At 44.3% G+C, this 26,783-nt stretch overlaps 1 protein-coding gene and 1 long non-coding RNA gene across 5 annotated transcripts; one reads left to right on the top strand and one right to left on the bottom strand.

Moving 5' to 3' along the window:
• Window positions 1–1,188: 1,188 nt before the first annotated feature.
• Mr1 (major histocompatibility complex, class I-related) lies at window positions 1,189–20,129 on the top strand. Of its 3 annotated transcripts, none has more exons than NM_001355063.1 (6): window positions 1,189–1,371; window positions 10,229–10,304; window positions 11,153–11,428; window positions 15,368–15,643; window positions 17,272–17,370; window positions 18,678–20,129. In NM_001355063.1, the coding sequence occupies exons 3-6, from the start codon at window positions 11,173–11,175 to the stop codon at window positions 18,734–18,736; spliced, it is 690 nt and encodes a 229-aa protein (NP_001341992.1). In that variant the 5' UTR covers window positions 1,189–1,371; window positions 10,229–10,304; window positions 11,153–11,172; the 3' UTR covers window positions 18,737–20,129. The 3 variants fall into 3 exon arrangements, with proteins under 3 accessions (NP_001341992.1, NP_001341991.1, NP_032235.1); NM_001355062.1 differs by having other exon boundaries at window positions 10,229–10,409; NM_008209.5 differs by having other exon boundaries at window positions 10,229–10,489.
• Gm30922 lies at window positions 17,353–25,621 on the bottom strand. 2 transcript variants are annotated; one of them, XR_387498.3, is made up of 3 exons: window positions 25,487–25,621; window positions 20,891–21,175; window positions 17,353–17,442 (listed from the first exon to the last, which is right to left on the bottom strand). It is a non-coding gene; the product is annotated as a predicted gene, 30922 (long non-coding RNA). The 2 variants fall into 2 exon arrangements; XR_387499.3 differs by having other exon boundaries at window positions 20,891–21,172.
• Between the last annotated feature and the right edge of the window lie 1,162 nt (window positions 25,622–26,783).

Here is a 26,783-nt window from a genome sequence, read left to right as displayed (position 1 = left end):
CAAACAAACAAAAACCCAGCTTTTGACACATGCATTCTTTCTAGAGGTTCTGGGGTATGGTCTGTAACCTTCTCATTCCAGGTCCAGGGGCCTCCTGCACTCCTTAGCTCATGCCCTCTTCAGTAATGCATCTGCTGTCACAGACCCTTCCCAGATTCTGACCCTCTGCCTTCCTGAAATAGGGACCCTCGTGATTAGATTGGTTCTGCCAGGTCCAGGATCATCTCTCCATCTCTGCGTCTTTAAATCAACGGGACCTGCAAAGTCCCTTATGCCATATAAAGTGTGTTGTATTCACGGGTTCTGAGCTTTTAGAGTGGGCCATCACTCAACTCACCTCTGAAGGAAACCAGGGGTTTGATTCTCCTATCCCCTCTTCCTGCGTAATAAACAACCTCACTGAGTCAACAGTCCTGTGGAATACACAGATTTCTTTTAAAGGGGAAGCTGTCCAGCCATGGTGCAGTCTGTGATTCTGCCCCATGTCAAAGAGATTTGACCATGTCAAATCAAGCATGGTGCCTGACCCCAAGCCAAAGCCTGCCTTTTCCCCATTCTTCTCTCTATCCTGTACTTCCTCTTTCCTGTCTAGACCTGTTCCCCAGCTCCCTGAACAGCCTCAGCTGCTGTTTCCTAACTTGTCATGTGCTTCTAACAACAATGTGACCATAGGTTGGAGATTGCTTTCCTTGAAAGATGAGTGGCGACCCCTCAGAGTCTCCCATAGGCCTTTTCTTTTCATGATTCAACAGGGATGTTTGGGGTCTATTGTTCTAGGTAAAAAAAAAAAATACAGGAAAGACAGATATAAATAAAAAAATTACAGGGCATTCTAAATGGTACATGCTATCTGAGACGGATGGGAAAATCATACTGAGCAGGGAGTTCCAAATCTTAGAACCCAGGGTGCAATTTCCTTTGTCCCTTGGTTAAAAATCTAAACTCCAAGAAAGAACCAAAGGCAATAAATTACCCATGTCATTAATTTTTGCTTCCCTATACCTTTCATGTAATTGAGCTACAGTTGGGAACTGGATGAAGAGAAGACAGGAGCAAGCTGAGTCTGAAACCCACAAGGGGTTAATGTTTATTGCTTTCATTTTTGTAAGTCTCTATTCTACCTAGCAACTAATGACACCAGATATATTTACCAGTTCTTACTGGAGAATGCTTCCCCCTGTCCCACCCCACAGTGCTCAGTTACCAAGTGTAAGTAAGTCGGTAGAGTACAAGTTCTCAAAAGATTCATCAGGGGTCTGTCACTGTCTGAGGTTAAAAAAAAAAATCGGAAAAGCAAAGGACTTCAGCACGGGTTGATGATGCTCCTGTTACCTCTGCTCGCTGTATTCTTGGTGAAGCGAAGCCATACTCGTAAGTATCCTGAGTGCTCTTTGCTTCCAAATGCAATGCTGAAGCATAACGACGGCTTTGCTTTCTAAACTTGTGGTGCAAACTATAAAAAAGCCAGAGACAAACCCACAGGTCCTTTGTACCCAAGACTTGAAGGGTGATGGACCAACTGGCCTGCTGTTCAGATGTGTGTGCATGGATGCCAGCCTGCCCAGAAAGACTGCCTCACTTTTCCTCTGAGAGCTATGTCCCCACTTTTCTGCTATACCCTTACTTTCCCTTCTGTTTCTCTTCTTTTCTTTTCTAACAATGAACCTGCGTGTAGGGAGAGTTTCAGGGGAGTTGAACCACCCAATCTGTCCATCGTTCAGGCCAATAGATAATTTTTCCTCCTCAGGACAAGGACATCCTGTAACAAAAGATGCATGAAAGATAAAGCCATGGCTCTGAGCTCGTTTACTAGGTGTAGGAAATATTCATGGATTTAAAACAAAGTTCTGGGGCTGGAGAGATGTCTCAGCGGTTAAGAGCAATGGCTGTTCTTCCAGAGTGCACCAGTTCAATTCCTGGAACCCACGGGGCAGCTCACAACTGTCTGTAATTCCAGTTCCAGGGGATCTGACATCTTCACATAGACATCCATGCAGGCAAAACACCAGAGTACGTAAAAATAAGTGAAAATTAGAATAAACATCGTAGTTTAGGGAGCTTGTGTCTCTAAGGGATCAAGAGCCCTGTGTTGCCACCAACACAGGAGAGTCCGTGTGACAGGAAGTGCTAGCCTTCTCTACCCTAAGCAACTGCTTTCCAGCTGGCTGTTAGTGCTTTTAAAGGTTCACAGGAGAATTGCAGAACTCCGATCAGGCCACCCAAGCTGCTGACTAATGTTCATGCCAGGAAGGAACTCTTTCAAATCGTGTCTGTGTTAGTTCTACAAGTATTGATTGATAGCTTGCTACGTGTCAGCTGATTGGAGGAATGTAACAACTGGATATGGATATGGTGATGCAAACTTACAGTCCTAGCTACTCTAAAGGCTTAGGGGGGAATGGTGAGTTTGAGGCCAGTTTGAGTGTCGAAAGAAAGAAAGAGATCGAGAAAGAGAGGAAGGGAAGGAGGGAGGGAGGGAAGGAGGGAGGGAGGGAGGAAGGGAGGAAGGAAGGAAGGAAGGAAGGAAGGAAGGAAGGAAGGAAGGAAGGAAGGAAGGAAGGAAGGAAGGAAGGAAGGAAGAGAGAACAATAAAGATCAGGTTAGATGTTTCTCTGGCTTACGGAGATTGCAGAACCCTCTGGCACAGTGATCACAAGTGAACACAGGTCTTCTGCCTTTAGCCCAGGCCTTTCTGTGATACTGCTGAACTTCCGAGTACCCCGTACATAGATAATTTGTGGGTAGTTATAGGATGGGGTGCTGCACTATGCTGGTTGTTTTCCTCTGACTCTTAGATGTGTTCCTGCTGTGTTGCTTTGTGTTCTAGAAGCCGAGGGCTACAGACTGCATCACCCAGTCCTAGCTTCTGTGTTGGTTCACTTGGTAGGAAATGCTAGGAAAAGAGAAGAGAACAAGGAGAAAAGAGAGATTGAAGTTTGCTTTTCTTGCCTCCTTCCTTCTTTCTAGAAGTCTCTGGCAGTAGCTATCTGTAGCTCTCTGCAGTGTAGGTTGTTTTTCCTTTTGTCTGAAAATCCCTCTTCTTTAGAGTTTTAGCTTCCGCTGGGCTTTAGCAATTCTTATTAGCTGCCCATTTCCCTGTAATCTTAGGGGTGAACATGGTTTATTATAGTTACTTCCTTATGGTCTCTCCATGGGACCTTTTTGGTAAGGGTTGTTTCCTCCCATGGTTCTCACTAAATGAACTTTGAGGAAAATGACAGGGAAGGGATTTCAGATTTATGGGAAATAACTAAAGGCCTACATGATGTTTGTCTCCAGTGTTACCCATAAATAGATACTTTTGCACCATAGGTGGATAGCAGACACGGGGAAGAGAAACCAGAGTGTTTGAGACGTAACTCCAGGAAATGTTAAGATAATTCTCACATTACGTCCAGCACGTCGCTCTCAGCAGCAGCATAGCCCACGGGTGATTGTGTCTGTTCCTTCCTTTGAGTTCCCACGTTTCCTCTTCATGGTTTCTCATTTCCCAAAATCTTCCCTTAGCTGCTCTTTTCACTGGTGGGAAGAGACAGCTCCATTTTCCTCTTGGTTTTGTGACCTTGTTCCCAACAGACACTTCAATGCTTCCTAAAAGACTTTATGTGTCAAAGTAATGTTCCTAAGACATTGAAGTCACCTGACTAGGAAGTATAGCAAGCTTGGACAACAATAATGAATTCAAATGTCAAACTCTGATCTACTGTAGTTGCAGAACTGATGTAAAAATTGGTGCTTTGTGCTCCTTGCTCTTCATTTCAGCTGGTGTGAAGCTGAAGTGATGCTGCATGTCTCTGTAACATGGGACATCCTACATGAGATTTCCCTTGCATAGCTCTATATACTTTGTGTGTTTCATCTTGATATAGTTAAAGTTAGTCTCTTGATGTTATTCATAATTTAATAGATGAGTCAGCCCGCTACATCAATCTACTTTATGAATGATGCTTCAGAGATTAGGACTGATCATGGACAAACCAGTTGTGTTAGTGTTAGAAGATGTACTTGTAGATTATCTGCTTAGAAATAACCTTGAGCCAAGCCAGGGTGGTACAAGCCTTTAATCCCAGCACTTGGGAGGCAGAGGCCGGCTAATTTCTGAGTTCGACACCACCCTGGTCTACAGAGTGGGTTCCAGGACATCTAGAGCTGCACAGAGAAACCTTGTCTCAAAAATAAAACCAACCAAAGAGCGGGGTGGGGGGTGGGGTGGAGGGAGAGGAGAGGAGTAGGGAGGGGTAAGGGGAGAGGGAGGGAGGGAGGGACGGAGGGAGGGAGGGAGGGGGAGAGAGAGAGAGAGAGAACCTTGAGTTCAAAGAGTTGGCATGAGAAAATAGGGCAATTAGATTTCAGTCTGTTTCCATGTTGCTGTTAGGTTCATGGAAAAGAAATTTCTCCAAGACAATATTTCATCCCCCTAAAACTCTCTTTCTTCATAGTTGATATTGAATGTATCTAATTCTGATAAATAGATTTTTAAAAATATTTTATTTATTTTATATACGTGAGTACACTGTAGCTATCTTCAGACACACCAGAAGAGGGTGTCAGATCCCATTACAAATGGTTGTGAGCCACCCTGTGGTTGCTGGGAATTGAATTGAGGACCTCTGGAAAAGCAGTCATTGCTCTTAACCACTGATCCATCTCTCCAGCCCAGATTTTTCTTTTAACCAGGGAGAACAACTATCTATTCTTGCTTGACCACAATCCTCTTACCTTAGAGGACTGCTAAAATTTCAAGGGAAGAGGTCTAGACTAAAGGTCAAACACATAGCTCTTTAAATGCTTTTACTTTATGAAGCTCTAATTGACATAGATACTAGGGACATGATTTCTGACTTTTAAGTTTATATTTTTAAAAAATCTCTTAAGAATATAAGTGTCAAACCACATTTTATTACACTTTCAATGAATTCTTTAAAAACAATAAGATTCACTGTGAGTTCAAGGCCAGCCCAATCTAGAGAGCAAGTTCCAGGACAACCAGGGCTACACAGAGAAACCCTGTCTCAGGAAAACAAAACAACAACAAAGAATAGGATTCAAGAAATTGAGATTCTCCTGGGATATATGAGATGTGCGGTCATTATTGTACTCAAGGTGTAGGGAAGGGAAAAAAGCACTTCAGGCCCTCATTCATTCTCCCTGGAGCCCCACAGTGGTCTCCTTGAGGTTCTTCCAGTATGCAAAGCATGCACCCTCAAGGATTTGGGCTCAGTTATCTGGAAGGGTCTTCCCCCATGGCCCCTCCTTCACTCTAGACACAACTCAATGTTACCTGGTCAAAGAAGCCATTTCTGGTCTGTTTAACACATTGGTTCTCTTCACTCTCTTTCCTTTCTCTACTTTTGTTTTCTTTATTTGTTTGCTTGTTTTGGGGGTTTTGTTCGTTTGTTTGTTTGTTTGTGACAAGAATTCTCTGTGTAGCCCTGGCTGTCCTGGAATTCACAGAGATCCACCTGTCTCTGTTACCCAACTGGGATTAAAGGCATATACCACCATGCATACTAGTTTCTTAATACAATTTATTATCACTTGACCTTGTATTATATATTTGTCAGTTGACAATATTCCTTCTAGAAATTATCTCAGAGGACTGGTCCTTTATTTGTTCCATATTGTGCTCCTAGCATCTAGAACTATGTTTACTAGAAATTCAGAAAAGAATAATACTTATATGAAGTGAAGTATTGATAAATGTTAAAGGGGTAGCCATGAAAGAGTAACTGTAATTGTTTCAATAGGAAATAGTCCTTACAGGTATATGTGATTGCGCCCTTGGTTTCAGATGACGGCTCTGTTGTGATATTGTGAAGTTTTAGGACACGGGACTTAGCTTGCAGACTTAAGGCTACAGAGGCAAGAATTGAGAGGTATAAGTTGACCCTACTTCTATCCCAAGCTCAGTACTTCCTAGCTGTGTAGTGTGATGATAGTGAGCTGCAAGCTTCTTGCTCCCCAACTAAGCTAATCCCAGCTTCCACGCCTTCTTCACTATGAGGGACTGTATTTCCTTAAGCCATTATGCAAATAAGTCGTTCCTGCTTTGTGCTGTTTCTGTCAAGTATCACATCAGAGCAATGAGAAAAGCAACTTATTGTGGTCATTGCAATGCTAAACCTGACGATGCAGTCTGTGGGACTTCAGAAGTGAAGTGTAAGAGTAATATAAAGTTTGGAGCTGTGGGCTCCAAATGCTGTAACTAGAACTTTGTGGGATGTTCTCGCAGAGGCCAAGAGGGACGTTATCAGGAATTGGACTAGAGGCTATTCCGGCAAAGAATCGATGTCCCCCCTCTGTGTCCTGAAAGTCAAAATGAGGCTGAATTAAAGAGCAATATACTAATGTGTTTGGTGAAGAAAATCTCTAGTCAGAAGTGTTCAGACTGTGGCGGTTACTGTCCCTGCTTTTAGCCCATATTACAGCAATAGACAGCTGAAAGCTGAGGGGAAATATTTGAAAAGTATATAGTTTGGCAGGGAAAGGGACATGAATACAGTTGTGGTCAAAGCAAGTGTGGGAAAAGCTGTGATAATTCATACAGGTATTAGTACTATTAAAGAAAAATCTCACATCTCTCCAGCCCCAAGATTTTGGATTTCGATCAGTGTTGGAACCCTTAAGATGTTAGGGGGTAGGGGGGGCTGGGGAAATGGCTCAGTGGTTAAGAGCACTGACTGCTCTTCCAGAGGTCCTGAGTTCAATTCCCAGCAACCACAAGGTGGCTTACAACCATCTGTAATGAGATCTGATGCCCTCTGCTGGTGTGTCTGAAGACAGTAACAGTGTACTTTTTTTTTTTAATGATTTTCAGACAAGCAAAAACTTTAATAAAATCAATCTCTCAAAGTAAAATAAATAAATAAATAAAAAGATGTTAGGGACTTTCCCAGTTGTAAAATGCACCTTGTATCATGAGGTAGCCATGGGCCTCTGGGGTCAGGGCTGTGGATTGAATGTGAAATGCACCCCCCCCAGGTTTGTATATTTACACACTAGGTGCTCAGTTGGTAGTGTCTCTTGAGAAGTTGTGTGGTTTGGGGGGCACACAACACAGATAACAGGTCTTAAGGTTGGCTAAGGGTTATTATCGTCCAGCACAATTCTAGCCTGAGCCCTCTGCTTTCTGACCTGGAAGGATATGAGGAACCGTAGCACAAGCTCCAGCAAGCCCAGACCAGGCTGATCCCAGCCACTCTTTCCTCTTCTCCATGGACTCTACTCCTTTATTCCATGAGCCAAAACAAATCCTTCCCCCCTTCGGTTTCTATCATGTATTTCTCAGTAGGGACAAGAAAAGTAATTAATACAGTGGCTAAGAAGTCAGACTGGCACATTTGTCAGTTTTAGACTTGCCGTTAAGAGCCAGTCTCTTGACAGTTGTTAGGAGAAGGGACTAATGGCTTCTGCTGCGTGCAGAACCATCGACATCACTGCATGCTTTGAGGAGTGTCCCAAGGTTCTTTTACCTAAAATACAACCATTTACTTCTCTCCTCATTCCCACAATCCCCGGGATCTCAAAGAGTAGTTATCAGAAATCACAATCATTTTTACCGTACTAAGACACTGAGCTGCTTGAAGAGGGTAACAATAAACTGTTCTTTATTGAAATGGCTACCCAATCAGAACCTCCTACCAACCTGAGGAAGATCTGCTTGGGCTCTAGGGACTGGAAGATCAAAGACTGAAACATGTCTGACACAAGGGGGCAGGAGAGAGCACTTTAATCCAGGCTCTGGAAGAGTCTCTCAAGCAGAGTTGAGTAGTCATAGGTAGAGAAGCTCCCGATGTGAGAGTTCAGCTTTTGATTTCTGGTTCCTTCACTGTGGCTTTTAAGGTTGTGCTTAATTTAGTTAATTTTGAGTAATGTACTTAATCTCTCTGCACCTTCCATCTGTGGAATGGGAATGATGGGACCTACCTTGATGGATGTTATTGTGAAGGCTGGGGATGTAGCCCGATAGATAAGAGTTCTTGTCTAGCTTGTACAAAGTCCTGGGATCAATCCCTCGTGCCACCTGAACCAGATTTGGTGATTTGTGAGGCAGGAGAATCAGAAGGTCAAGGTCATGGTTGACTACATAGACAGTTTGAGGCCAGCCTGACATGAGACCATGTTTTGTTTTGTTTAATTATTGTGAGGAATGAATGAAGCCAATGTTGCTCAAGGGTTTGTATAGCACTGGCCACATGGTCCCTGCACAAAAAATAAATACACGTAAATAGTGATGATGGAGGTACCTGCTGCCCTTTAGGCCTCACTGAAGGTGTAACTGGTCTGGCTTGATCTCCTTGGAGGATTTCTCAGGAACACTCCTACTCCTACGTGAGCAGGGTTGCTGTCTTGCCTACACCCCATAGGTGCCTTTTTTGTTTGTTTGTTTTTGTTTTTGTTTTTGTTTTTGTTTTTTGTTTTGTTTTGTTTTGGTTTTTCAAGACAGGATTTCTCTGTGTAGCCCTGGCTGTCCTGGAGCTCACTTTGTAGACCAGGAAGGCCTCAAACCCAGAAATCCACCTGCCTCTGCCTCCCAAGTTAAAGGCGTGGGCCACCACCGGCGGACTCGGTGCCTCTTTTGTGACACTTGTATTTGTTCTGTTATATAAAAATCCCCAGTTATACTGTAAATTTCTGGAGGGAAGAAGTGGTACCTGATTCATTTTCCTCTTCAGATGTTGCATCATAGCTTGTCCATGGTAGATATTCAATAAAAACAAGTCCGGGGTTTTATATTCCAGTAATTTTCCTTAGATGTTTGTCAAAAGTGGCCCAACTGCTATTGTACCAAGTTAAAGAGACAAGGCTCGGGGTGGGCGTGGGGCTGGGGGTGGGATGAGCCAGCACTCTGGTGTGAGAGATGCTTGTTGAGTTGAATGAACTCCCCAGAAGGCCTAGGAGATTTGAGTAAACAGTAAGTGATCCTTGAAGAGCAGTGTGACTGGCCCAGCTAGACAAAGCCAAATGCTAAGCTCATAGATGTCAGCTCCACAAGTGAGTCATGTTGGTGACTCATGGAAAGGGGCCAACCCAACCTGACTTCATAATCGTTGGAGCAAGAGGGGGAGCGGAGCAAATGGTTTCGAAATCACAGTCTGTGTAGAACAATTTTAGTCCTTCCAAATGATTCGACCTTAGTAGTTATATTAAATCTTCAAATATCTGGGCAACACATTCTGGTAAGATACGAATTGCCACAAGGTCTGGCATGCTATGAAGGGGAGTGTAACAAGGACTTTTCTTCATCTTCCCTGGTCTGAATTACCGACTTCATATCTGTCAGCCGACATCCCTGGATCATGAAGTGCCATTTTAGAAGCCTGGCTAAGGGCCAGGCACAACTTATACCTGTAGAGGCACCAGATGGGTCCCACAGAGAATGAAGAGAAGGCTGTGGTGTCCTTGGCCAGCATGCACGCCCTCTCTCCCCTTGGCCTGCTCAGCTCTTGACCCTGAGATCTTCTCCAAGATGTCACCCTCTCTATAGAACCTTTCCTAAGAGCCCACATTGACATGATAGCCCATATACGCTACTTCTAAAACCACCTTCTTTTACCTATACTATGTCCTGAACTTCTTGCACTATCTAGGAGTTCATTTCAGTTTACCTTGACCCTTACTGATGATCACAATCCTCATATTGATATTTCAATGGACGAAAAAGTAGAAAAATAGTAAGAAAGTAGCTACCAGGAGTGGTTGGGTATAGCAAGAAAAAGCATGGTGCTTTTGAAAGTATTTTCTGCAGGAGGCCTGAGCCTTAACGGCTGTTCTGACTCTGTTTAATCTGGGAAGAAGGGTGTATACCCCAGTATATGTAGCTGGAAGATGGTAGAAAGATGGCCCTCAATTATCAACCCAGAGGCCTTATTAGTAAAACAAGGGGTTGGACTGTCAGGGTTTTCTTTCCCTCAGAGGCTCTGGGGGCTTCTTGAGGCACATCTCCACGCCTGCCCCATCCCCACCCCCACCCACCCAGTGAATAGTTTTGGTTCTTCCCCCAAGACCAGAACATCACACTGTAAGTTACTTACAAGTGGAGGTTACCTATAAAGTTTCTTCTTCAGTCACACAGCTGAAGTCTTTCCAGATCGTAATTACTAGGATTCTATAGTTGTGTTGGATAAAATAGTGGCTAGAACACTGGTGAGGGGAATGCCAGGGAATGCGGTTATTACATTCTGTCATCTGTGACTCTCAACGCCTTCCTTCCTTGTCTCCTCCTCAGGGACCCACTCGCTGAGATATTTTCGTCTAGCTGTTTCCGATCCTGGTCCCGTCGTCCCTGAATTTATCTCTGTTGGGTATGTGGACTCACACCCTATCACTACATACGACAGTGTCACTCGACAGAAGGAGCCGAAAGCTCCATGGATGGCAGAGAACCTGGCACCTGATCACTGGGAGAGGTACACTCAGCTGCTAAGGGGCTGGCAGCAGACATTCAAGGCGGAGCTGAGGCACCTACAGAGGCACTACAACCACTCAGGTGTGACTGTAGCAGAGATGAGCACTCTCCCTCACTGGCTACTCCCCAGAAGACAGGCCCTGGGCTGTCTACGACAATTTCACTAGTTGCTTATATTCTTTGTAGAAAACTTAGAAAATCAGGTTGCTGGAGTTCAGTGACCACCATCTCCCCCATGACTCTTCCACACTGACCTGTAAAAACCCTTTATCCCTTGTCCCCATATTCCTATCCCATTGGTATCCAACACTCTTCTCTAACCTCATTCTAGATTTGCTCCCCTTAGGACTCATGTGCTGATGGCTAGTCTTCATGATTTGCTTATTTCTGCATAGAAACTTAAGATTTTAATTGCCCCAGATATATTTCTGGCTCCTGCGTATCTCTTGCTCCTACACTGCACTCAGAATAGCTATGAAATTTATCAATGAATCATCCCAAAGATAGGCTAATTCCCCAAGGCAAGCTTCATCATGATCCTTTGGCATGCAGCAGGTACCCCACCAATGTCTGCGAGTAGGTGGGTCTGCTGAACAGGAACCTTTTGGAACTCAAATATACAGACCTGTGTGGTGGTGTCTTCTAAGGCAAAAGTGCTTTCAGCCATGCTCCAGTTGTACCACTTGAGAAGTCTCTCTCTGTCTCTGTTTAAAGCCATCCTCCCATAGGCTGTATATGTTTCAGGGCTTCACACCTACCAGAGAATGATTGGCTGTGAGTTGCTAGAAGATGGCAGCACCACAGGGTTTCTCCAGTATGCATATGATGGACAAGATTTCATCATCTTCAATAAAGACACCCTCTCCTGGTTGGCCATGGATTATGTGGCTCACATCACCAAGCAAGCATGGGAGGCCAACCTGCATGAGTTGCAATACCAAAAGAACTGGCTGGAAGAAGAATGCATTGCCTGGCTAAAGAGGTTCTTGGAATATGGAAGAGATACCCTAGAAAGAACAGGTAATGGGAAGAGAGAACACCTCATTCTTAACATGCCTAGGAAAACTGGCTTTGTGTCTGACTTCCTCTTCTGCAGGTGATATTCGCCCTGTGCTGAAATCTGTCTCTTGCTTGGACTGTTCTGACCTGTAACCCCCCAAGAGAACTCTCATTAGTTATATTTTTAGCAGCATCTTGACAAGCCTTAGCAGTTCCACTTGTCTTGACAGAATGTAACACCTCCAAGGGCACCTCTATCAAAAAAAGTCCTCTCCTGTCAGTGAGAGGCTGGGGAAAGCTTTTGGAAGTGGGGCTGTTGTTGCAGATTATTTAAGAAGCAAGGGTTCACAGAATCCCTGTGTGAGTGCAAAGCTAGTCCTATGAAGAAGAGCCTTGGGAAGACAGGCTTTTCCTTACTTGGGGATTAACTCTTCTGGGTATAGATTTTATCTTCTGCCATAAATGCATGATCCAACTGGTCAACTTCAGCAGCATGTGGAATGTTGCATGTTGGCTTGGATGATTCAAAATGTTTCAGGAAATCCTGAACACTGTAGACCTTTTCCCATGAAAGTAATGGCCAGTCTGGGGGACTTTCCAGAGACATAGCAAGCCCTGGGTTGGGAGGAAGGGTATGGGCTATGGTTATAAACATGTGCTGCCCTGCTAGGTGGTGGTGGCTCAAGCCTTTAGTCTCAGCACTAAAGAGCAAGAAGCAGGTAGATCTCTGTGAGTTCAAGGCCAATCTGGTCTACGGACTGAGTTCTAGGACATCCAGGGCTACACAGAGAAAGACTGTCTCAAAAACAAAACAAACAAAGAAAATAACCATGTGTTGTCTGTCTAAAATGTCCAGGCTTTGGAGGTAGATGGTTAGAGCCTGATATTGGCTTTCTTTCCTACTAGCAGAATAACTGCCATAGGCTCAATGGTTGTAATTAACAACCCTATTTCAAACAGGCTCACATCCTATTTGAAAGCAAGAATCAGAGCAGCACAGAGACCTAAGAAACCACAACCCATGCTTGAATGCTGTTCTCCACAGTAGTAGAGGGTTAGCTGAAGCTAGGAGCACAAATCTTACATCCTCATGGCTTCTCTAGTCCACAAAACAGGCTACTACTGTCTCTGAGTACTTGTTGCCTAAATAAATCAGAAGAGAACTGGTCTGAGTTGGTTCACATGTAGCCTCGTTAGCTAGTCACTGTGAACATCGGAAAAGACTTCAAAGATTAACTGTGGGTAACAAAATTCTGGCAGGAATTAAGGTGCACACACATCCAAAATGGTCATGTTTCAGAGATTCACCCAGGGCTCCTTTACAGGGGGTCTAGTGAGGATACAGTAAGGGGTGGTGATGTGTCTGATGAAGTGCGACGTGAAAATACCACCGCACTAGTGCGAGATCCGAGGGGCAGGAAGAGAGGGCATCCGCTAGCAGAGTTCTGCAAGAGTTGGTGGGCTGAAAGAGGATCCTTTCGGGAGGTGTGGCTAAAGAGGAATGTGCCCAGGGCAGAACTGCCTATGTATTGAGATTGGTACTTCATCAGCTCACTGCTCTCTGGCTGAGGCTGTCCAGCTGGAATCCAGGGGCAGAGAAGCACTAGAGTTACAGTGGGAAAGCCTAGACAAATCACAGAGGGACAGAGACTGGATCCAGGGGCTACACAGAGACACCAACCTTTCCGCACTGACTGTTGTAGGGGAGGAATTAGCATGAGTTCTTCATAGGAGCCCATGTTCCAGAGGGTTCTGGTAATGTCTCGAAATACGCTGTCGTTTGGCAGGAGAAGAAGCCTCTCCTGTCAGGAAAAAATCGAAGCTTCTGGAAGGCCGGCCAGCAAAGCCCCAGCCTCAAGTAATATAATGTTGCCTTGTCTACTTTCCAGAAAGTATGGAAGATGACGTAGACGAGAATACTCTCTAAGCCTTAGGACACTGCTCTCATATTGAATGTGACTGTCACCTGCCTGAAGAATGTCTAATAGCCTAAGATCTGGTTAAATGCTATTGCAGATCTTGACTGCCCTTAATCACTAAGGATGTTTTAGGCTGAGTCTCAGCAGATAGGAAAAGGGAAACAGTGTTTACTTTCTGATTTGGGTATGTTTGCCACATAGCTGGGTTATTTATTTTTCCCTTTTCTGTGACAGAATGCCTGAGACAACTTAGCCTAAGAGGAGGGAAGACTGGTCACAGTTTCAGATGTTTGGGTCCATTCTGGTGGGAAGGGTGTGGTGGAGCAGTTGATTTTACAGTGGACAGGAAGCAGAGGGAGAAAGGAAGGAATCAGGGACAAGATACAACCCCCAGGGATTCCCCACAGTGACCTGCTTCCTTTAGCTTGACCCCACCTCCTAGAGTTTCCAGAACCAGCCAAAATAACACCAACATCTAGAAAGTCTGGATTTAACACATGATCCCATGAGGATCATTTATAGTCAAAGCACATCAGTAGCATTTGCCCCTAGTTGCCTGGCCTGTTGCTCGCCCTGAATACAGTACTGGGCAAAGGGAGGAAAACTCAAGCTGAGTTGCTAAGAATTGAGAGTTAGAGGTTACTAGCTAATTCTGTTGATTCTGCCTGGTGCAAGAGCTCTTGGAATCAACCAGAAAGAACCTGGGTTGTGTGGGAAGAGTACGGAAGGTTTAACTCAAGTGTACATAGTGTATGCACACATAGTTCTCATTCCCTGTCTTGAGTGTCATAATGGTGTCGATCTTTTGGTCAAAACCCCTGCCTTGGGAGGTAGATTCATTTCTTTCAGGCATAGTTTTTTAAAAAAAATCTCTTGACAATGTTTTATTTTGAATGTTGGAAGGTCTTTTCCTACAACTAAATTCCATGCCTCAGGTAAGAGACGGGAAGGTCTGTTTGAGGCAGAGGCTCTTCCCTGTGTCCACAATGTCAGGCACTAAAGTGGAGATGAGGAAGTCTCCTGGATGACTAGGAAGGTCCTCCAGACAATGTGCTTGGTTTCAGTTTGGCTTTATGACAAGTTTCAGCTGGAAAGGTTAAGATAACACCATACGGAAAATGGACATCTGATGTCATGAGGAAGTTAGTTAGATCACCAGTGGTGACTGGTGGTGGTCCATACCTGTAATCCTAACATGCAGGAGGCTGAGGGAGGCAAGTTCATTCCAGGGCATCTCTCTCTCCCTCTTTCTCCCTCTCATCATTATTTGAACCCTCCTGTAATATTCATTTCTGTAGCTTCTTTGAGAGCACATGGAACTATGGCGTGTGCTTGTATTTGATTATAACCATCAGAATGCTACTCCGATAGCACAGGGCAATCTAGAGCCCCCGCTGACCTGACGTGGCTGTGTGGTTTATTGTCAGTGATTGCAGAACTGAGATCTATTGCATGCTAATTTCCAATCTCTAGATGAACTACTTATCAAGAACAATCATTTACATATGTTGTGACTTACTTTTCCTTAACACATAAGGGTGTTTGTTTGTTTGTTTGTTTGTTTGTTTTATGTTCATTGGTGTTCTGCCTGTATGTCTGTGTTAGGGTATTGGGTCCTCTGGAACTAGATGGGGTTACAGAAAACTGTGAGCTGCCATAAGGTGCTGGGAATTGGACCCAAGTCCTCTGGACAATCAGACAGAGCTCTTAACCACTGAACCATCTCTCCAACCCCCCACGTAAGGGTATTTCAAAGGTGAACAGTAAGCAACTTCAATACACTCTGCAAGAACTTGATGCTTATGCCTTCTCTCCCCTTCGGGGACAAAAGTGCCTCAGCTGCATGTGTCCCCTTGCCTACGGCATGGGAGGAAGGATACACAGTCCACCTTTGCTGTTGATGAATCTGGGTTCTGGTTCATTCTCAGCTCCAGATATTTCTCACCACAAAGAAAATGACCTGGAAACTTAGTTCTGTGATTGAACGTGGTAAGTTCAGTATCCAAGACCCTTCCACTTAACTGTGGCTGCTTCTTTCTAGAGCATCCAGTGGTAAGAACAACTCGAAAGGAAACTTTTCCAGGGATTACAACTTTCTTCTGCAGAGCTCATGGCTTCTACCCACCAGAAATTTCCATGACATGGATGAAAAATGGGGAAGAAATTGCCCAAGAAGTGGATTACGGAGGGGTACTTCCCAGCGGGGATGGAACCTATCAAACGTGGCTGTCAGTTAATCTGGATCCTCAGAGCAATGATGTTTATTCTTGTCATGTGGAGCACTGTGGTCGCCAAATGGTTCTGGAGGCCCCTCGGGGTTAGTATGGGGGTAGTGGCTATCTGGGAAGTGAGAGTGAGAAATGAGATAGAAAGCGGTGAAGCCTGTAGGGAAGGGATGCTGGGTCACTGGGTGGGTCACCACAGGCTTCACCAGGTGGTGGTGCAGTGGCAACTGATTTGTTTGTTTGTTTGTTTGTTTGTTTGGTTTTAGAGGCATGGTTTCTGTGTAGCCCTGGCTATCCCTGAAACCTGTTTTGTAGACCAGGCTGGTCTTGAACACACACACCTGCCTCTGCCTCCTGAGTGCTGGGATTAAAGGTGTGAACTACACCTGACTTCAATTTCTATTTGTAATTTTAAAAGTTTTTTTAAATTTTATTTTATGTGCATGTTGTTGTTGTTGTTTTGTTTTGCCTACATGTATGGCTGTGCAGCACATGTATAAAATGTCCACAATGGCCAGAGGAGAATCATTGAGTCCTCTGGACTTAGAGTGATAGTTAGTTGCTAGCTACCATGTGTTCTGGGTATCCAACCTAGAACCCCCGGAAGAGAGGCCAGTGCTCTTAACCACTGAGCCATCTCTCCAGTCCCAAGATTTATTTTATTATTTTTATTTATGTATGTATCTATGTGTGTATGTGTGAGGGTATGAATGTAAGTACCAAACAAGTTTAGAGGAAAGCATCAGATCCCTTGGAGCTGGAGTTACAGGTGGTTGTGAGCTATCCCAGGCTGGTGCTGGAAGTTCCTCCATAAGAGCAGTCAAGTGCTCTTAATGGCTGAGCCATTTCTCCAGCTCCAACAATGTTTGTTTTAATATTGTTTGTTTGCTTGTTTATATATATGAGTACACTGTAGCTGTCTTCAGACACACCAGAAGAGGGCATCAGATGCCATTGCAGATGGTTGTGAGCCACCATGTGGTTGTTACGAATTGAACTCAGGACCTCTGGAAGGGCAGTCAGTGGTCTTAACTACTGAGCCATCTCTCCAGCCCCTACAATTGTTCTGTTCAGTGCTTCTCACGGTGTTTAGTTCCCACACTCATCTATATTCTTATGAATTACTGAAGACCTTAAATAGCTGTCATTTGTGTGTGTCATACCTGTTGCAGATTACTATATCACATATTACATTAAAAAAAATATCCAGGTGGTGGTGGCACATGCCTTTAACCCCAGCACTCAGAAGGCAGAGGCAGACAAGTCTCTGAGGCCTGGTTTACAAAGTGAGCTCTGAGACAGCCAGGACTACACAGAGAAACCCTGTCTTGAAAAAACCCCAAGATAGATAGATAGATAGATAGATAGATAGATAGATAGATAGATAGATAGATAGATAGATAGATAGATAGATAACTGGGTGGCAGAGGCACATACCTTTAATCCCAGCACTGGGGGCCTAGGGTGAAGGTGGGAGACAAAGGCAGGTTGATCTTTGAGTTTGAGGCCAGCCTGATCTGCAAAGTCAGTTTCAGGGCAGCTGGGGCTACACAGAGAAACCCTGTCTTAGGAAAAACAAACACATAAACGAAGCATATGCACATATCTATGTGCCATCAGGTGGTGACTGAGAAGTGATAGCCAGGTTTCCTAATGAACACTATGATACACTTAATGCAGATGGCAGGAGCAACGTGGAGTTTTTCTCATTTACTTACAGAATCAGGGGACATCCTTCGAGTGAGCACGATCTCTGGAACCACAATTCTCATCATCGCCCTGGCTGGAGTTGGTGTTCTGATCTGGAGAAGGTCACAAGGTGAGAGGCAAGCAGGACTCTTGGCAGATGCTGCTAGTAGTTTCCTGAGGCTTCTGTTCACTGGATCTGCCACTTGAGTTCCAATTAGAAACAGATAGACCATCATGTAAGAATCACATGAGGGCCTGGGACAACATTTCCCCTCTGTAGAGGAAACACCTGTTAATTTTTCCATTTGTCTTAGTGTGTGTTTCCATTGCTGTGAAGAGACACCATGACCAAGGCAACTCTTATAAAGGACATTTAATTGGGGCTCACACTTTAAGAGGTCCAGTGCATTATTATGATGGAGGGAAGCATGGCAGGGTGCAGGCAAACATGGCGCTGGAGTAGCTGATTATTTCTGCACCTTGATCAGAAGGCAGCTATGAGAAGTCTCTCCTCTAGAAAGCTAGGAGAAGGGTCTCAAAGCCCACCCCCAAAGTGACACACTTCCTCCAACAAGGCCACACCCAATCCAACAAGGCCACACCCCTAGTAGTGCCACTTCCTGGGCCAAGTATATTCAAACCACCACACCATTCTTCTATCCCAATTATATGAAAGTCTTCTTTCTTTGAAATTCACTTCTCAGCACATGAACTGTTTAAAAGTCGATACCATTATAAAATAGGACTTGAGATAAGGAGAAGGAGGAAGGAGATATGCTTTAGATAGCATAGATAATAAATCCATTCATTAAACGTGTACTAAATGTCTGTTGTATAAATCTATTCATTAAAAAACATGTATGAAATGTCTGTTGTGCTTTAAGCATCATACTGACTCCTGGGAAACAGCAATGGAAAGGACAAGCAAGACCCCATGTCGTAGAGCTAATGGCATAATCTTGAAATGTCATTTTCTATTTCTGGTTTACTAGTTACTCAAGCTGATCACAACAGATATTAATGAAACCTGGATCAGGGCTCAGAAGCTGGGTGGGTGAGAGCTTGCTTTTTCTTGACTGTTGATGACTTGAAACCAATCCAGGGGATACTATACGTGTGTGGTATTAGTTACTCGTCGGAACCAGTCCATTTGCTAGAAAATCAACCCAGCTAGTGGGTAAGTAATGTTTCCATAATCAATAGAGTACAATACGAATCCTTAACACGTCAACACATACATCTTAAGAAGAAAGTTCCTGCTTCTTCTCCTCTGGAGTTTGTAAATTTTGAGTTAAAAAGTGACAAGTTCTAGGAGAATCTTGAGAAAGCAGACTAAAACTGTCAGTGGCTGCTTCAAGGTTTTGCTGAATATTGCTAATTTTTTGAGCTATGAGAAAGCTATACAGATAACTCACTAAAACCTTCTTTTCCTTTCAGAACTAAAAGAAGTCATGTACCAACCCACCCAAGTGAATGAGGGAAGCTCTCCCTCTTAGGAGCCACAATCTCTGCTCTCAGGCATCCGCATGTCTTGGCCATACTCCTGATGCAACCGGGGACTGTAAAACTGAGCACTTGTGACAGGAAGATAGGAGCTACAAATTTTTCTTCATTCTTTGGCTCCAGAAGAGCTGTCAACTTTTAGGCTCTTGATAGACTCCTTTATCACAGTCAACTTTAAATATAGTTTGTCTCATGACCCAATACTTCCCAATATTGTAGTTCTCAATAGTGATTTACAAGTAGATCACAGAGTATCAGAGCCGCAAGCAACTTTCTCACCTAAGCAGGAGATGTCTTCTAAAATGTCATAGACTTGAGCATTAGCCTTCACTCAACATTATGTGCAAGTTCCCCCATTCTACTACAAAACAGCCTTTCTTGTTCATTTTCTCTCCTGAGAATGTTTACCATGTAAGAACTTTGACCACTATGGCTCTCATGTTTGAGAATCTATAAGTAGGGTTGAGCCAACCCATGAAAATAGCCAGCAAGTTTCTACAGCAGCCTTTGAGTGGACGAGTCACTATATACATATCATGGCCCAAGGGGAGGCAGAAGTATCCAGTTCATGGTGGCTCTGTCAGAAAGCAAGGAATATTGCATGTTTGTCTGGCTACATTTATGGCAATGACTTCCTTTGCTTTTACTGTTTCTGTGAGAAATTAGAACAATAATTTATCAAGCTGAGTGTGATGGGAATCTTAGAAGCCCAGTACTCAGGAAGCTGAAGCAGGTAGATTTTACATTTGGGGCTAGCTTGAGCTACACAATGAAACCCTATCTGAAATAAACCAAAACAACAACAACAGCAACACACTTAACAGAACTAAAACAATCATTACCAGACATATTGTCCCCTCCCATGGAACGGCAGACCTAGACTCACTTGCAATATTTCAACATGAAATAATAGTGTTTGGCTGGAGATGTCCAGGTGGGTGAAGATGTCTGTTGCCAAGCATGTCCACCTGAGGTCAGACACCCTGACCCACACACACAGTGAAAGAAAAAAACTGACTCCTGAAAGTTGCCCTCTGACCTCTCCATGAGTGCTAAACTAAGGTTTTTATTTTTGTTTTTGTTTTAATCTGACAAAATGTGTTCATATGCTTATGTCTCAAAACGAGTTCTCTTTACTCTGGTATTGGAGACTGAACCAGTACAGAAAAGACAGGAGTTAGAATTGAACCTTTGGGGGTTTAGGGTGTAGCTCAGTGGCAGAGAATTTTCTTAGCATGTATGAGGCCCTGAGGTCAGTCTTCAGCACTTTGAACACACACACATACACACACCACCACCACCACCACCACTAATAACAAACAAAAACTAAAACTTTGGATCTTTCTTCTGTAAGTGGTTTTAAATTAAATTGTTTCTTAATACTTTTAGACCTGTCATTTAATTAATTCACTTTACTGATGATAGATGTTCGGTAACCGAGGTCTATGAACAGTGTGATGCCATATTCTAAATGGAACATTTAGAATATTTCCAGGGAACTGCACTACCACACCAATTGTGTTTAGACTTTGAGTTTTCTTTGCTAATGTTTTAGATCAAGAACACTACATGAAGAACCTGCTTGACCAGTTTGGCTTTAAACTCCTCTACATTTATTATCTGTTTTTCATTGTAGCGTGTGCAGGCCAAGGTTTTGTCCATAATTGGAGAATGGAGTGGGTTAGGAGGGAAGCAGTTTGAAGAGCCATGTGGGGGCTGCACACGGTGCTCAGTTGCTAGACTCCTTGCTTAGCATTTGGAAGCCCTAGATTCAATTTCCAGAGCAACATAAAACTAGGCGTGACAACACATGCCTATAATCTCAACACTGGGGAGATGGAGGCAGGAGGATCAGGGAGGCAGGAGGATCAGGTGTTCAAAGTCACCCTCAGCTACAGAGGAAACTTGAGATACTTGGCCAGCCTGAGATACATGAGACCCTGTTTTAAAAAAAAAAATCAAATAAAAGCCATGTGTTACAGGTTTCTTGCTGCTCTCCTTTGTCTCACAAAATCAATGAGAAATGAAACGTTCTGCTAGAGCATATAGCTCATATACCTTGCCTGGCATGCTTGAGGCCCAGTAACGCATAGGGCATGGGGGAGATTGTTGTTTCAACAATTCCCATGTTTGGATCCTTCCCTTACCTCTGAGGAATTGCTGTTTTTTCCTCTTCTATTTTTGGATGGAGAGAAGAGTACTCTGCTTTGAATCACAAGGTCCATTAGTTGGTTATTTTCTGGCAGGCTTCCACAAGGCAGTGGTTTTGATCACTCTGGTCTGAGACGTCGTTGTCCTCATATGTGCAGGTCAAGCATCCCCATGAGGGAATCAGATGGATGCATAGAGAGGAATGCCAAAGGCCAATGCGTTCACTTGCTGTCGAACTGCCAAATGGGTCAGGGATGAGTTTCACCCGGACTGCACATCTTCTGGTGGGAGGGTTCACATGAGAACAAGCAAATCACAAGGGTTTGCCAACATCAGACTTGGGGGCACAGGGACATATTGTTTTGCCTCCTACCTTTTCATAACAATATATTCACATAACAGTTAATTCACAGAGTGTCCCCTTGGGAGAAGGGCCATTTGAGCCACAAACAGTGAACAGCAACACTAGAAAGGAATAGGGTGTCTGTCTCCAACCTGGGTCTTTCCCACGCCCTTAATTGACAGCATTGCCATCCTTAGATGATGGTCTCTACTGGCCCTTTCAAAGTGCCTCCCCTCAGCTCAGATGCTTGCCCTCATTTAACCCCCCTCTCTCTGTAAAATCTCTGTGTCTCCCTTTCACTTTGGACTCTCTTGCTTCACTGTCCTTTTAGCTTGTACTTATCCCAAACCCCACAGGTTATGAAAGGAATCCCCAAACCCAGTTGCTTAAGAACAACAACCATTTCAGGATCTTCCATAGCATCTCTGGGTCAGGAGTTCGGGCAGACACCAAGTGAGCAAGACTAGCTTGTAGTCTTTCATGGAGCTGCAGACAATCGGTGGCTGGAAGTAAACAGTGAAGGGCTAGAGAAACTGTGGGTACAGTGTAGGTTGCCTGCCTCCAAGCCAAGCCAAGTTCCTCACACCCGGAGGTGGGGCTGGGACTCTAAGCTGGCTCTCTATGTGGACTGGTTTGGACTTCCTCACAACATGGTGGTCTTGGAGCACTCAGATGCTGTGGGTGGTAGTCAATTCCTCTCACCTTTTGCCATACCCTTAGTTGGCCAAGAAGGTCACTAAAGCCTGATTGGTTTCAAGGAGAAGCAACCTAGACTCTGACATTCCGTAGGAAGATTGTCAAAGTGACACCATGAAGAGCATATGTCGACAGGAGTGACTATTTGCCTAGCAAGCTTTGCTGTAGAAAGCCTGGGGCTTCTGGAGAGGAGATGGTGGTGCCTTTTAGCATGGAGACAAGTTCTGATGGATGGGAGATTGTGATGCCTTTCAGTGGGTTAAATGAGCTGGGTTCTGAGCTACTCTGGGTATAAGGTTAATGGAAAGAGTGTAGGTGCCCTATACTAAGGGAGCATCTTCAGGCTTCCATCGTGGCCTTCTTTGTCAAGTTCCCCTCTTCTTCCCACAACTGGCAGGGCTGAGAGAAAATGCAACTCTGCCCTGTTTTTCAATTTCTGTCTTGTGAACCAGCAGAGCCACAGCTAACCTATGAAGGACAGTTGTGGCCAAGACACTGCCAATGTCTTAGGGTTTCTATTGCTATGATGAAATACCCTGACTGAAAACAACTTGGAAAGGAAAGGGTTTATTTGGCTTATACTTCCACACCCCAGCCCGTCATTAAAGGAAATCAGAGCAGGAACTCAAAAAGGGCAGGAGCCTGGAAGCAGGAACTGATGCACAGGCCGTGGAAGAGTGCTGCTTCCTGGCTTGCTCCTCCTGGCTTGCTCAGCCTACTTTCTAATAGACCACCAGGACCCACAATGGGCTGAGCCTTCCCAAGTCTACCACTAGCTAAGAAAATGCCCTACAGCAGGATCTCATGGAGGCATTTCCTCAGTTGAGGTTCTCTCCCTTTAGAAGATGCTAGCCTGTGTTTCGTTGACATAAAACTAACCAGAACAGGTCACGTGGCTTGGACTTTGACTCCATTTGGCCGTTTGGTGGGGGATTCTTGTGCAGCTGTGCAGGCTACACTGTACACAGCAACTCACCATAGCATTAGAAAGGGCTGGTGAGATGGCTCAGTGGGTAAGAGTACCCGACTGCTCTTCCAAAGGTCCGGAGTTCAAATCCCAGCAACCACATGGTGGCTCACAACCATCCGTAACAAGATCTGATGCCCTCTTCTGGTGTGTCTGAAGACAGCTACAGTGTACTTACATATAATAAATAAATAAATCTTAAAAAAATTTAAAAAAAAAAAAAAAAAAGAAAACAAACAGACTCAACATGGAAGCAATCGGATTTATCTGGAAGGGTGGAGTGATGGAGTAAGAAGGTCCGTCTCCTCAACAGGAGAGACAAAGATGTCCTGCTTAGGTCACCCAGTTAAAATTATCCCAATCATTTTACATAATCACAGTGTTTGTTTGTAACACTCTATTTTTAAAATCTTTATATAACATTTTACGGTCGGCTCTCATGATGCCTTGTATGTAGTAGAAACTCAGTACGTACTTCTTGAATGAGTCAGTGCAGTATTTTAATGAGCAAATCTACATGTACTGGTGCAAAAGGACAGTGTCACCTTACAGCTGAAGTCACAGAGGAGAAATAGCCCGTGCCACTCCAGGCACCCGGAGTCAACAGCCCAGAGCTTTGTCTGAATTCTCAATGGATTTCAGCATTAACTTTGTTTGTTTGTTTGTTTGTTTGTTTTGTGTTTTTTTAAAGGATTTATTTATTATTTATATGTAAGTACAATTTATTATTATATGTAATTGTCTTCAGACACACCTGAAGAGGGTGTCAGATCTCATTACGGATGGTTGTGAGCCACCATGTGGTTGCTAGGATTTGAACTCAGGACCTTCAGAAGAGCAGTCAGTGCTCTTAACCACTGAGCCATCTCTCCAGCCCCAGCACTAACATTTTAAAAAATTACATTCATTAGTTTATCTGCGTGGGGTGGGGGTGGGGCATGGATATACCATGGTGCACGCCAAGGCGCACCAGTGGAGGGCAAAAGCCAACTTACAGAAACTGGTATGGTCCATCTAGATCATACTCAGGTTGTTAGGCTTGGTGGCAAGTGCCTTTACTTGTTGAATTGTCTTGCTATCTCAACACTCTTAATTTAATAAACTTTAATATCACCACCCACCTACCCACCCCTGATTTTAAGATGTATCTCAGGTTTGTTCCTCTTGTCTCCGCTTCTGGGCTAGGCTGGTAGGCTGCACTGCCACAGCTAGGATCTTATCGAGACTCTGCCCTGTCTGAGTGATTAAATCCCAAATTCTACCAACTTCCACCTTCTTCCCCTGTAAACATATTAAAGAATTCAGTTCAGGATGCCTCAAACTTACAATATTCTCAGCTGTTACCATGTCCAATCAGAAATAAGATTCCCTGGCTAAAGAGATGGTTTAGTGGGTAAGAGCACTGACTGCTCTTCCAGAGGTCTTGAGTTCAATTTCCAGCAACCACATGGTGGCTCACAACCATCTGTAATGGGATTCGATGCCCTCTTCTGGTACATCTGAAGACAGCTACAGTGTACTTATATTAAATAACTAACTAAATAAATAAAAATTTTAAAAAAGAAAGAAAGAAGGAAAGAAAAAAAAAGAAATAAGATTCCCACTCCCCTTTTCTCTGACACAGGGTCTCATGTAGCCTAGGCTAGCCTCAAACTCAGTACATAGCAGAGCTGAATACCTGGGCTTCCTGAGACACTGTTATTCTTGAAAGGTATAAGGGGTGTTTGACTGGACTCAGAAGACAAATATTCCATATTTTATTTCATCTGCAAAATCTAGATATAAGCAAATAGAATAGGCCTGGGAGGAGAAGGCAGATTGAGAGGGAAAGGAAGAGATCTAGAGGGAGGGGGGAAGAGCGGCAACAAGAGAGGGTGATGAGAAGGAGGAATATGGTTGACTGTTTCTCTTGTAGGTAGAACTAGATTTGTGCATTTGTGACGCTGGGGGTTGGGGGCAGGTGTGGTTGTGTGTGTTACTCGAGGTGGAACTTAGAGCCTCAAATATATGGAGCAAGGGCTCTAACACTGAGTTGTATGCCCAGGCAGTGTATTTCCTTATCGATCTTCCTCCCCCACCTCCCCATGTGTTACTGGGAATTGGATTTAGACTCTCAAGCACGCTGGGCAAGGTATATGCTGGAGCAGAGCGTATCAGTTTTCATCAATGCCTGTCTGGGAGGGAGTGTGGAGAAAGGTTCCTTAAGGAGACTTGGTTCTTACTGCCTTTTCCCTTTCTTCCTCCCACTCGGAGTTAACTGAACCCAGCGCGGGCCTCTATGGTTGTCCCCTGTGGGGGCTGGGTGTGAGAGAATGTTTGGGGCCAGAAGGTTCTGTGTCTTGGCACCGAGGGACTGAGTGACAGAGTGGCAGCTGGAAGGCTGCGCTGGCCTGGAGCCCTTGGCAAGGAGAGCCTGGGTCGGAGGCAAGTGTGGTGGCAGCAGCCAGACCTCCGAGAGGTGACAGAGGGAGCAAGGGAGGAGAAACACAGATTCTGAAACCAAGGCTTGCCCACAGAAAATACAGCCAAGGAGCGGGGCCTACGGGATGGGACCAGAAGCCACCAAAATGGGAAAGGAAGTCTTACCCACGGGGAAGTATGGCATGCAGAGTCAAACTGAAGCCATCTCTGTCCCTTTTCCTTCTTGAGTATTAGGGCAGAAGCTACGGTTGCCGGAACTGAGTAAAAGCTCATGGTTGTTTCTTGTTTCTCTCCTTTTTCCTTGCGCAACACGACAGTAGCATAAATAGAGAATTCCAGGAATACTCTGAGAAGAAACATGCTCCAAGAGGTGACGATTCTGGGAAATTTGAAGGAGCTGTAATAACAAAAACACAATCATTTGAAGTCGCATCCGGAGCTGAAACTCAACCTTGTCCTGTGCTTTAAAATACCTAAGCACACGCTCTGCCCATTACTCACAAGACAGCTATGGATACATAAGCTGTGTATTACCCACAACAGGAAGTTGTCAGAGCAGACCGAGCCCCAGAGGCTGAGTACTAGGGTTGAATATTGCCCTACTCAAAACAAAAACAAACGGAATTAATCATTGATCCTTGTGGGTCCCCAAAGAGGAAGCACAAGCCGCTTTAATCCAATCTTGGCCTTTCCAAGTGATACTGAAATCAAATATCAAAGACTAAATATGTAAACTAGCTGTTTAGCTAGGCATGGTGGAAACTTTTCATTTAAGGCCAGCCTGGTCTACATAGCAAGTTCCAGGAAGATGGTTTTCTACCACAAGGAATCATTAGTTTCTCTCTGGCACTGTACATACTATAATATTGTTAATCCCAAAGATTCAAAGAGAAAGACAACTGACCCAAATGATCACAGTCAAACTAATTAAAGCAAATGTTTTTTGTTGTTGTTTTGTTTCATTAGATATGTCTTCATTTACATTTCAAGTGTTATCCCCTTTCCTGGTTTCCCCTCAGAAAATCCCCTATCTCCTCCCCCCACCCCCGGCTCACCAACCCACCCACTTCTGCTTCCTGGCCCTGGCATTCCCCTACACTGGGGCATTGAGCCTTCACAGGACCAAGGGCCGTTCCTCCCATTGATGTCTAACAAGGCCATCCCTTCTACATATGCAGCTGGAGCCATGGGTCCCTCCATGTGTTCTCTTTGGTTGGTGGTTTAGTCCCTGGGAACTCTGGGGGTACTGGTTGGTTCATATTGTTGTTCCTCCTATGGGGCTGCAAACCCCTTCAGCTCCTTGGGTCCTTGGGGACCATGTGCTTAGTCCAGTGGTTGGCTGAGAGCATCCACCTCTGTATTTGTCAGGTACTGGTAGAGCCCCTCAGAAGACAGCTATAACAGGCTCCTGTCACAAGCACTTGTTGGCATCCATAATAGTGTCTGGATTTGGTGACTGCTG

This window comes from Mus musculus, chromosome 1, assembly GCF_000001635.26.
Source record: "Mus musculus strain C57BL/6J chromosome 1, GRCm38.p6 C57BL/6J".
Lineage (NCBI taxonomy): Eukaryota > Metazoa > Chordata > Mammalia > Rodentia > Muridae > Mus > Mus musculus.
The sequence above is the reverse complement of the archived record's forward strand: the minus strand, read 5'-3'. Positions and strand labels throughout refer to the sequence as shown.